We start from the raw sequence: 12,036 nt of genomic DNA, 5'->3' as shown, positions 1-12,036 counted from the left end.
TACATTCCTGGTCTTCTTAATACTTTTAGTCCTCCCCTTTTCATAATTCGTTATAGATTCCATGTAAAGTCCAACTCGTGCTTCCTAATAGTCAACTAGTGTAGAGCAGCCAAGTTTGAAGAGGCCATGAAGGTATATATCATCAATCAAATTTCCTACATTTTAGAAGTATTCCAATCTCTAGAAGGCGACTAATACTAAGCAAGATGACTGGGTTCAGTTCAATGAACACACGCATGCCATCTGTTCTTGTGTAGCCTGGAACGACAAGTGATCGAATTAATTATATGACAGCACGATCTTTCTATGTCACGAAGTGCGACATATGGGCAACCATAGGCAATCTTGGATGCATGTTTTCTAAAGTATTCTCCTACCAAATAGTGAGAATCACAAGAAGCCTATCAGAGAAAACTTGTTACATGATAGTGAGTTCTGAGGGGAAGATTTAGATATCAGAGTGAGAACCCAATCTTTCTTACAGGGAACAATCAAGATGTCTCCAAATAGACAAATACATTTATAGCTCCGTGTCCTAGCGTCTGGCCTAATTACCACCACGTCTAATCATATAATGCCACAAAGTGGCTACCTAACTTTCTCATAACGCCTGCAGTGAATAAAAAGTTTTATTCCATTGAATGAACAAATTGACTTGTAAATAGTCTTACAAAAATAACTAAAAAAAAGCCAATGGTTAGCAAACCTAAGAATCGTGATAAATAACTAAATGTTTTAGCAATCAATTTACGCCTGGATCTGTGCAAAAATTCTTCTCTGCAACGAGAAAGGAAGGCGATGATAACTAAGTAAATAGCAGCAAGTGTACCACCTGTGATGTCCAGAAATGGACAAATACTGAAGTGAAATAATTTGTGATACTTGGGAAAGCTGAGGAGGCCGGAGTAATCATAGGAAACCATGAGGTTTTAGTGGACAAATATTCTTTTTTTTTCAAACAATTTTAGATGATAAATTAAATGCAGGGGAAATTACAACAACTGTAATGCTGATTCTGATCTCAACCTCAGTTTCAGGTCAGAGTTGGTTGTTAGTATTGCTGCATCGAAAGTTATGAGCAGTTGAAACTCTACAAGAATCTATAACTTTCATGAGTAATTAAGGATCAGAAATCTCCACGAACTGAAACCGACTTGCAACTAACCTTGTAAAAATAACTCACGTTTAACGAACCTTAAGAAAAAAGGTAAATAACTAAATAATAGATTAAATGACAACACATCCCTTGACTATATGAATTAAAAAACAGGGCAACAACAAACTACTAACTTTAACAAGTCTGAGGACGAACGAGAAGAGAAAACCTTTTCTCATTAAAAAAAAATATATATATATATTGTAATGCTTTTTAAAAAAAAGTAAATATTTGTTGATTCACATAACTCAACAGGGCTGGAAATCTTATTAATGCAGCTAAAGAGAGAATCCAACGAGCCACATAAATTTATATCCCTAAATTACCCTGATAGACTTGAAGCGACGTGAGAGTACTATCGTCATTTCGGAAAATAACCACTGCTCTCTGAAAGGATTAGGAGATGTGGCTTCTCGGATTGGTCCCATGTGACTGCAGAAGAGTGCGGATTGAGGAGTCGCCGCCGATGATCCGACCGGTGAAGGAAGATGAGACGCCGCTCTCCGCCGGAAGCGGCGGGAAGAATCGGCGTCGGAGGGCGGAACGCGGCGGGTCGGAGCCGGCTCCTTCGAGGCCTTCTCTTGGTGACATCATCGAGGACGCAGCCACAGCCGCGAAGAGCGCGTCGGCTGCTGGATTGACGGCGAGTAAGGTGGCCGGAGCTCCTGCGAGGGGTCTTCCACGTGCTCACACCGACCACTATGAAGGAGCTGGGTCCTTAATTCTAGGGGATTCATTAAATCTGTTGTTTACTTAGTCATGCATCTCAGTTTGTTCAAATAAATCCCTGATATCCAGGAAATAGTTTAGCAACTGTTTTTTGAATTCAAATGCACATATCGTGTGCTGTTATTTAGGCTAAAGATTAGGAATTGTATGGCTATTTAATGCCAAACTAGTTTTAATAATGAATAATCTGATTCTGAGATTCTACATTTGGTATCAGAGCCGGCCAAAAGAAAAGCCGCAACTTTCTTGAGTGATACATAAAAGATGAGGGAAGAGAAGATGAAGCTTCCTCACTTTGATGGTCATTATGACCACTGGAGTGAACTGATGGAAAACCTTTTGAGAGCAAAAGGACTATGGAGCCCGGTGGAGAATGGTTTTGTAGAACCAACAGCTAGTACGATGCTCACTGATACACAGAGAGCACAGCTTGAAGATTCAAGGATGAAAGATCACAAAGTAAAACATTATCTTTATCAAGCAATTGACAGGGTAACATTTGAGCAAATTATTGATAGGCGCACGGCAAAGATTGTGTGGGATTCCATGAAAAAGAAATTTGGAGGAAATTATCGTGTTAAAAGGTCACTCCTTCAAAAACTAAGGAGAGATTTTGAAGTATTGGAAATGAAGGAGAATGAAAATGTCTCTGAGTATTTTGTTAAAGTCATGTCAATAACTAATCATATGAGAAGCAATGGAGAGGAACTGCCAGATTCAAAGGTGGTTGAAAAGATTTTAAGAACCCTCACAGAAAGGTTCACTTATGTTGTGATATCCATAGAAGAATCCAAAGACATTGAGACAATCTCAATTGATGAACTGCAAAGCTCCCTTGTAGTTCATGAGCAAAAATTTTAGAGACATGATCGAGGAGAAGATCAAGCCCTAAAAGTGAGCCATATGAAGAGTTTTAGAGGTCGTGGAAGGACAACTATGAGAGGAAGAGGACGAGGTCGAGGTCGAGGTAGAAGCTTCTTCAATAAGGCAACTATAGAATGTTATAAATGTCACAACTTGGGACATTTTCAATATGAATGCCCAATGTGGAACAAAGAAGTCAACTTCGCTGAGTTTGATGAAGATGAAGAGCTTCTTTTAATGGCATTGGTGGAGGAACAGAAAGCAAGGAGGAATGATGTCTGGTTCTTGGATTCTGGCTGCTCTAATCACATGTGTGGAGATAAAGCTATGTTTTCAAGCTTAAATGAAAATTTCAAACATTCAGTTAAGCTTGGAAATAACACTAGAATGGAAGTGACCGAAAAAGGGAATGTCAAATTGGTTTTCAATAATGCTGCCTATGTGATTAGTGATGTGTATTTTGTTCCCGAGCTCAAGAGCAACCTCTTGAGTATAGGACAACACCAGGAGAAAGAATTAACAATCCTAATTCAAGGAGGAATATGTCAAATCTTTCACCCAGTAAGAGGGTTAATTGTTCAAAGCAAAATGAGTTCAAACAGGATGTTCATACTGGTAGCTCAAACTCATTCATCTCCAAAAGCACAATTTGTAAACTGTTTGCACACAAGCTCCATGGATCTACCTCAACTTTGGCATGAAAGATATGGTCATCTAAGTTATAAAGGTCTAAAGACATTGCAAGACAAGAAAATGGTGCGAGGTTTGCCACAATTTGAAGCATCAAATAGCATCTGTACAGATTGCATGGTTGGCAAGCAACATAGGAATGTCATTCCCAAGCAAAGTACTTGGAGAGCAAAAGAAGTCTTGGAGCTCATACACTCAGACATATGTGGTCCAATTAGTCCTACATCCAACAATGGTAAAAGGTACACTCTATGCTTTATAGATGATTTTAGTCGTAAAGCATGGGTGTATTTGCTTGTTAAAAAGGCTAAGGCCTTTAATTGCTTCAAAATGTTTAAAAAATTGGTTGAGAAAGAAACAGGAAAGCTGATCAAGAGCGTAAGGACAGATCGAGGAGGTGAATTCACTTCCAATGAATTCAATGACTATTGCAAGGAGCATGGAATTCAGAGACAATTAACAACTCCCTATACGCCGCAGCAAAATGGTGTAGCTGAGCGCAAGAACAGGACGGTCATGAACATGGTGAGATCCATGCTATGTGCAAAGAAAATTCCCAAGACTTTTTGGCCAAAAGCTGTAAATTGGACCTTCTATGTCCTCAATAGATGTCCTACACTGGCAGTCAAGAATATCACACCACAAGAGGCTTGGAGTGGAGTTAAGCCCTCAGTGGAACATTTTTGAGTTTGGGGATGCATTGCTCATGTCTACATACCTGACACTAAGAGAGGTAAACTCGATGACAAAAGTTTTACTTGTATTCTTTTGGGAGTTAGTGAGGAATCTAAAGGCTATAGACTATTTGATCCAAGAACTAAGAAAGTGGTAGTAAGTAAAGATGTGGTTTTTGAAGAGAATAAGCTATGGGATTGGAGAGAGAATAATGTAGAACAAACTAGTGTAGAGCTAGTTTGAGGTGATGATAAAATAAGTGGAGAAGAAGAAGTCTTTGAGGGTGTAAATTGGAATAATGATGGCGTACAGGAAGACTTGGATGCAGCTATAGAGATAGTTGCAGAAGCAAGGGAGGGACGAGCACGTAGAACACCTTCTTACCTTAGTGACTATGTCACTGGTGAAGAATTGTCAGAAGATGAAGATGAGGCTAATATGATGGAGCTAGATTTTATGAAGCTTGACACGTGTGATCCATTTGAGCTGAATTTGGTGGAGTTTGACACATGTGATCCACTGACATTTGAGGAAGCACAAAAGAACAAAAAGTGGAGAATAACCATGGATGCATAAATTGAAGCAATTGAAAGGAATCAAACTTGGAAGCTGACCGAGTTACCAAAGGGAAGTAAATGCATTGGTGTCAAATGGATTTACAAAACTAAACTTAATGAACTTGGGGAGGTGGATAAGTTTAAAGCTCGATTGGTGGCAAAAGGGTACTCTCAAAAGTATGGAGTTGATTATACAGAGGTACATGCACCAGTGGCTCGAATGGACACAGTGAGAATGGTCATTGCTTTGGCAGCTCAGAATGGATGGGAGATCTTCCAACTTGATGTCAAGTCAGCATTTCTGCATGGAGCTTTGCAAGAGGATGTCTACATTGAACAACCAAAAGGGTATGTGATCAAGGGCAGTGAACATAAGGTTTATAAACTTCACAAGGCTCTATACGAACTAAAACAAGCACCTAGGGCTTGGTTCAGTCGTATTGAAACCTATTTCATCAAAGAAGGCTTTCAGAGGAGTCAAAATGAGCATACATTATTCTTTAAAGGAAACAGTGAAGGTAGATTTCTCATTGTCAGTATTTATGTTGATGACCTTATTTATACTGGTAATGATATTTTGTTGATGAAAAATTTAAAACTTCAATGCAAAGGAGTTTGACATGTTCGATCTTGGGAAGATGAGATTTTTTCTTGGAATAGAAGTAATGCAGTCACTTGATGGCATTCACATTTGCCAACATAAGTATGCTATTGACATTTTGAAACGTTTTGGAATGGAAGACTGCAATCATGTATGTAATCCCATTGTTCCAGGGTGCAAATTGAGTTGTGATGAAGAGGGAGAAAAGGTTGATGAAACACTCTACAAACAAATGATTGGAAGCTTAATGTATATCACTTCCACTCGGCCAGATCTGCAATTTGTTGAGTCTTATTAGTCGTTTCACGTCCAGACCAACTAGGGCACACCATTAGGCAGCCAAGAGGGTGTTAAGATACTTAAAAAGAACTCTAGATTATGGGATATGGTATAAGCGTGGAGGTACAAAAGATCTGAAGGTGTTCACAGATAGTGACTATGTAGGAGATATTGACAAGAGGAAGAGCACCTCAGGCTACACATTCTTGTTAAGTGACGGGGCAGTAGCCTGGTCCTCAAAGAAGCAAGCCATTGTTACACTTTCCACAACAGAAGCTGAATATATTGCAGCTGTGGCTTGTGCTTGTCAAGCTATCTGGATGAGAAGAGTTTTGAAGGAACTAGGTTATGCATTGGAAGAAAGCACCACTATCCTGTGTGACAACACCTCAGCAATAAAATTGTCTAAGAATCCAGTGTTTCATGGTAGATGTAAGCACATTGATGTGCGGTTCCATTTCTTGCGAGATTTGGTTAATAACGGCGTGATCAAGTTAGAGCATTGTGGAACACAAGATCAAATAGCTGACATTTTTACGAAGCCATTGAAACTTGTCACATTCCAAAAGCTTCGCACACAACTTGGAGTCTGTTCAGCATCAAGTAAACTAATTAGTGATACACAGATTAGTTTGAGGGAGGGATTGAAGGAGCTGGGTCCTTAATTCTAGGGGATTCATTAAGTCTGTTGTTTACTTAGTCATGCATCTCAGTTTGTTCAAATAAATCCCTGATATCCAGGAAATAGTTTAGCAACTGTTTTTTTAATTCAAATGCACATATCGTGTGCTGTTGTTTAGGCTAAAGATTAGGAATTGTATGGCTATTTAATGCCAAACTAGTTTTAATAATGAATAATCTGATTCTGAGATTCTACACACTATGGGTCAGAACTCTTTATAGTTATCGCTGTTACCTCCTCTTTCGCATATCGCCACCCACGCTTGGCTCTATTTCGAAGAACCTTCACGTCAAAGTGAGGAGGTAATTTGCAAGAAGCCAATCGATAGGCGGATATTTACAGAAAAAGACACTCTTATGTTTGGCTCGCGTGGGTATACTCTACATCGACTAATCTCAAAAATTAAGTTACTAGAGAATAGTCAATCTTAAGAAAGTTAAGCATGAAAGTTAATTGTCTATCGTCCAGTAAGCGTAGTGATTGAAGCATTAACATCAGCTGATGATGAATCAGTATGGCCGGGAATTATCCCAGCTGCAAAAGTGGGCTGCCTGGGAGAGGCATTCTCCATAGTCCCGCTCTCTAACATTATAATGACTGATGACATGGTTGGCCTATCATTTGAGCGATCCTGCACACATAAGAGCCCCACATTTATGCACCTTGATACTTCTTTCAAGGAGCATGAATTCCTTATAGATGGGTCCACAAACTCCAACACATTGTCCTCATTCCATAGCTTCCAAGCCTGTAAGAAGTTTAAATTCCATAAATTTTAGTGTATGAAGTAGTGTTAAAAAGTTAAAATAGTAAAGAAAGAGTGAAGCATTCACAGCCTTTACTTACTTGTCCTAAGAGATTGAGAGATAACTCTTGGTTACTGTAGGTGCTGTTCTTCTTTCCGCTGACAATCTCTAGAAGTAGTACACCAAAGCTATAGACATCAGACTTCACGGAGAATACTCCGTGCATGGCATATTCAGGAGACATGTAGCCACTGTAATTTATCATCAAATATGTCAGAGACATAATTGTAAAATTGAATGTTTTAGTTTGTTCTTTCCATCGTCCAGACATGCTGACCAAGACAAAGCATCTGCTTACTGTAGTTCTATGCATATCTGAATTGTTCACCTCAAGTGTAATATTGCAGCATTACAGTTCTAAAACTACTGCATGGTTTCATGATTGTTATTTCCAAATTGACTTGTGAGACTGAGTAGTACTTACTATGTCCCGACCACACGTTTAGTGTTTGTTTCATTATCATCACTACCAAATATCCTCGCCAAACCAAAGTCTGAAATCTTTGGATTCATCTCCTCATCTAGCAATATGTTGCTAACTTTAAGGTCACGATGGATTACTCGTAATCTAGAATCCCGGTGAAGGTAGAGGAGCCCCCGAGCAATCCCTTCAATTATACTGTATCGTGTCTTCCAGTCCAACTTCTCCTTTTTGGTCGGATCTGTTCAAAATCTGTTTAAGATCCTAAATGTGCACAATTTATAATTCTCTCAAGGATTACGAATGGTGGATTACCGAAAAGGAAAGCATTCAAGCTTTTGTTTGGCATGTACTCATAGATCAGTATCTTTTCTTTTCCTTGGATGCAGCAGCCCAAAAGTCTAACAAGGTTCCTGTGTTGTAACTTTGCAATCAGTATAACCTCATTCTTGAATTCCTCCATGCCTTGCCCTGAATTCCTAGATAGTCTTTTCACAGCTACTTCTTTGCCTTCAGGTAGCATCCCCTATCAAGAATCACATCAAGCTTTAGTAATTAGTGTCAATCTTCTTGTTTTCTAATAAAGACTGATTGGAATTTTCATAGACAGATTATGGAACTTTACATGGGAACAGAGGAGAAAGTCTGGATTTTGTTTCTTCGACATATATATGTCTCTGGATTACTTTCAGAAGTTAGTTCTTCTTTTCCAACAACATTAAAAGACAACAATGTCATATAGGAACATACCTTGTAGACTGGACCAAATCCACCTTCTCCTAGGAAGTTCGTTTGAGAAAAATTGTCTGTGGCAGCTACAAGGGAATCAAAACTTAGTAGAGGCAGCTCTCCCCATTCTCCATCCTTGGCGTCATCTTTAACATTGTTCACACCTTGATCCACTGTTGTTGATTGCACTCCTGGGGCTTTTCTCTCTGTACAAATCTTAGCAACAGTTAGACATCAATGGTGCTGGCAACGCTTTCAGAAATGTACAAAGCCATTTCATCACCTCACCTTTTCTTCTCTTCTTGCATTGCCAGCACAGGTAGATGCATATAAATAAGAAGACCACTAAGAAAACAACTACTAGTGCGACAAGTTTTGCTCCATGTTTCTTTTTCTTCTCATCAGCGAGGACTGCCAAGTTTGAACATTGTAATGTAAGAATGAGTAAGAAATAAGAGAAGAATGTGTTTCCAGCGACAAAAACAATATTCTTAGTTCAAATCCTACCCAGAAATATCAAAACCTTGTCAGGAGACACACGTAACTTGGTTTTAAGTTGATATAGTTTGGATTTTGGATATTTTTCTATTAGTTGTTTGAAACTACTAAAACTTATGATATTACCAATATTTACAGGCCAATTTATAAATATATTAGAGATCACATAAAAGGTAAAAAAAAAATATATATTTTATATCACTTTTTCTATAATATTTTAAATTATCTGTGTATATAAATAATAATTCAGAAATTATATTTCAATCTATATATCCCTATCCGAATAGATTATTTGGGTATAGATATAAATTCAGATATTAAGATGGATAGATTTTGTTTGACTCATATCTTGCAAAATTTGAATATTGAATCAAATCAGCTTCGACTCATAACTTTTGCCCCTAATTATTGGAATGACAAAATTTGAATACTCACTTATGATTGATTCTATTTTACCAAAATGAACTAAAACAAAATAAAGAAATTAAAAGTGGTGATTAAAAAGCCACATACCTAGTTCTGATCCTGCTAGCCTTAGGTACATACCTTCCCCACCACTGGAGAAGATGTGAATATCCACCAAGTCCTGCGCCCATATCAAGCACCCGATCCCACTCGTATAAGCATAAGCCTTACACGAGCAATTGCTCAAACAAGTTACTCTGCATCCATCCTCGGTAAGCACTTCCGAATACCAATCCGATAGATCCGGCAACTTCACCTGCTCCATCTTCCAAAACCCATCATCCTTCACTGTACCATTACTACTACTAGTAGTATTCCTCTCACACTGGAATAAAGTCCTCTTAACGCACCCACTATTCCAATTCCCGCTATTCCATTCACTATCGTTAACCGGTACGTATCCTTTCAAGCACGTACATATGGGTGAGTTCTCATCACTGCAACTGCCATAATTCCCACACTCGTTATAATGCTCGCAACGGGTAATTGGCTGAGCAAAAGGAGTGTGCCAAGACTTGGTATCCTGTGACCATTCCATGTACTTCTCTATTCCATCTGACGTTAGAACGTAGTGATGTGAGCTATCGTATCCAGTGTAGTAGAAGTACATCTTTTGCTCTTGGAGGAAGTTGCTGAGCCTGAACCCGTAGATGTAGGTCGGCACCATGTTCTGGATTCCGAGGAACACTTGCCCGTTCCACCGCCCCGATCGCCACCACGGCTTCGTGCCTTTCCAGATGAAGATCTGCGTCGATCGCTTCGGGTCTATGCCCATCGAGAAGTTCCCGACGCCGGGGTCGTCGGCGCTCTTCCACGACGTGAAGAGCTGGTTCACATTGGTCTGGAGGTCGAGTCCCACCTGGTCAAATAAAGTTATTAAGAGGGAGTAGACCTCTCGAACCCAATCAAGTGTCTTAATTAGTGAGATGCTTGTTAACATATACAATATATATATATATATATATATACTTGTACGTTTTTATAATTCTAACTTTAACCATTTTAATTTTATTATCATTTTGAAAAACAATTTCACTTGACACAAGTGTTTCAAAATAAACTACCGCTTGGATGGGCTAGGTTGAAACTCAAACTTAGCTCGGCTCGATTTAAGCTAAGTCAAGCCTAAATAAATTTGTGTGCTCAAATTAAATTTTAAGCTAAGTCTAAGTCAGAGCTAACTTGCTTCGGTTCAAAAATATTTTTTATTAATATTTTATTATATATATATATTTATAATTATTAGATTTTTTATTCTTAGGCTCACTTGAAAATAAGCTAATAGCTTAGGATTGCCCTCTCTTAAGTTTGGTATGAAAATATGCTCCATTCAGCTTAAATTAAGCTTGAGTTAAATTTTAAAAAATATATATATATATGTTTAAATAAATTTTGCACTTGAGCTAGAGCTAGATGGCTGAGACTATACTGATTGATTTGTAATCTACTCCGACACTCTCTCAACCCTTTCTTATCTATTCAATCCCAGAAAACATCTTATTTGGGGCGAGAAAAAAAGTCCGATATGATGGTTTTAAATGATGCAAAATGCAGTGTTGGAATTAAAAATAAGTTAAAATAAACAAAAACAACACGGGTGTAAATCATAATAAACGCAATACCTTCATGCCGGGAAGGTACGTGTCTGTGGGATGGTCGAAGCTCTGCCATGCAACAGTCCCGGAGTTGTTAAGCACGAGGTTGCCGGTATCAAGTAACTGCACCGTCGAATCGTTCGATTCCACTTTGGTATTAGATGACCATAAAATGTTCTTATTCTCGTCGACGACGACAAGATTGCCGTCGGTATTGATGGCGAGGCGACCCGAGGAATCTGCGATGGGGGCGTCGCGGTTGGCGACCCATAAGACCGGGTCGGCCGAGGAATTATAGTACCATACGCCGACGTACCGGCGCGTAGACTTACCGGGCCGGCTGAAGAATCCGAGCTCAAATATCTTGCTGGCGGAGATTAGCTTCTCGCCGTCTCTGAGCGACTGGCCGGGCGTTAGGGTGTCAGCTGCATGGCATAGGAGAGATGCAAAGCACAAAGATACGATGAGTAGAGGAGAGAAGAGAGAAGAAGTAATGTAGTATAAACTCATTTCTAGCTAGGATTAATTAGTTACTACATGAGATGATGCTATAGATATGTTATTTTTGTTTGACAGATAGATGCATGACTGACTTGGTCGTTTACTTTCCTAGTCTTCTTCATATTTTATTCCCCCCCCCCCCCTTTGCTTAATTCGTCATAGATTCCATGTAAATCCAAGTTTGAAGTCCAATAGTCCATGAGGATATAATCAATCCCATATCCATTAATTTCCCACCATTCAGAGGTATTCCAATTTCTAGAAGGCGACTAACATTAAGCAAGAAAGCTGAATCCAATGGAGACATGCTGGCCATCTGTTCTTGTACTGTATGCTGGAATGACAATTCAGCGATCGAATTAAATATGTGACAGCACGTCCTAGCTACATATAGGCAAGCATAAGCAATTTTGGATTTTTAGTTTGGTATTCTTCTTGAACTGAGAACCACAAGAAGCTTATCGGAGAAAATTTATTACATGATAGTGAGTTCTGAGGGGAAGATCTAGAGATCAGAGTGAGAGCCCCCTCTTACAGGGAACAAACGAGATGTCTCCAAATAGACAAATACATTTATAGATCCGTGTCCTAGCGTCTTAGCCTAATCACCACGCTTTTGTTGTTTTTTTAATGCCACAAAGAGGCTAGCTTACTTTCTTCTAACGCCTCCGAGGAATCGAAAATAGCCGACCTGAAAACGAAAAAAACAGCTCAAGCTTAACAAATTTAAGAACGTGATTAAGAATAGATCAAATGACATCAAATCCCTTAACAATAGTGATTATGAA

General features: G+C 39.0%; 1 protein-coding gene across 2 annotated transcripts; it reads right to left on the bottom strand.

Moving 5' to 3' along the window:
- Nucleotides 1-6,436: 6,436 nt before the first annotated feature.
- On the bottom strand, nucleotides 6,437-11,337 carry LOC140788073 (G-type lectin S-receptor-like serine/threonine-protein kinase B120). Of its 2 annotated transcripts, none has more exons than XM_073137182.1 (8): nucleotides 10,775-11,337; nucleotides 9,234-10,011; nucleotides 8,478-8,600; nucleotides 8,211-8,395; nucleotides 7,776-7,986; nucleotides 7,464-7,701; nucleotides 7,080-7,230; nucleotides 6,437-6,981 (listed from the first exon to the last, which is right to left on the bottom strand). In XM_073137182.1, exons 1-8 carry the CDS (start codon nucleotides 11,255-11,257, stop codon nucleotides 6,691-6,693), a joined length of 2,460 nt encoding a protein of 819 aa, XP_072993283.1. In that variant the 5' UTR covers nucleotides 11,258-11,337; the 3' UTR covers nucleotides 6,437-6,690. The 2 variants fall into 2 exon arrangements, with proteins under 2 accessions (XP_072993283.1, XP_072993282.1); XM_073137181.1 differs by having other exon boundaries at nucleotides 9,201-10,011; nucleotides 10,775-11,335.
- Nucleotides 11,338-12,036: the final 699 nt, after the last annotated feature.

Source organism: Typha latifolia, chromosome 5, assembly GCF_019914945.1.
Source record: "Typha latifolia isolate L0001 chromosome 5, TyphaL0001v2, whole genome shotgun sequence".
NCBI lineage: Eukaryota > Viridiplantae > Streptophyta > Magnoliopsida > Poales > Typhaceae > Typha > Typha latifolia.
Note: the sequence above shows the minus strand (reverse complement) of the source record. Positions and strands in the feature narration are given on the sequence as shown.

Excerpts from the sequence above, each read along its gene's own strand:
- LOC140788073 (XM_073137181.1), bottom strand. The coding sequence starts at position 11,257 with ATGAGTTTATACTACATTACTTCTTCTCTCTTCTCTCCTCTACTCATC. Across the intron at positions 8,601-9,200 it reads GCTAGCAGGATCAGAACTAG|TCCTCGCTGATGAGAAGAAA; the intron begins GTATGTGGCTTT and ends CAAACTTGGCAG. Across the intron at positions 7,987-8,210 it reads GATTTGGTCCAGTCTACAAG|GGGATGCTACCTGAAGGCAA; the intron begins GTATGTTCCTAT and ends GATTCTTGATAG.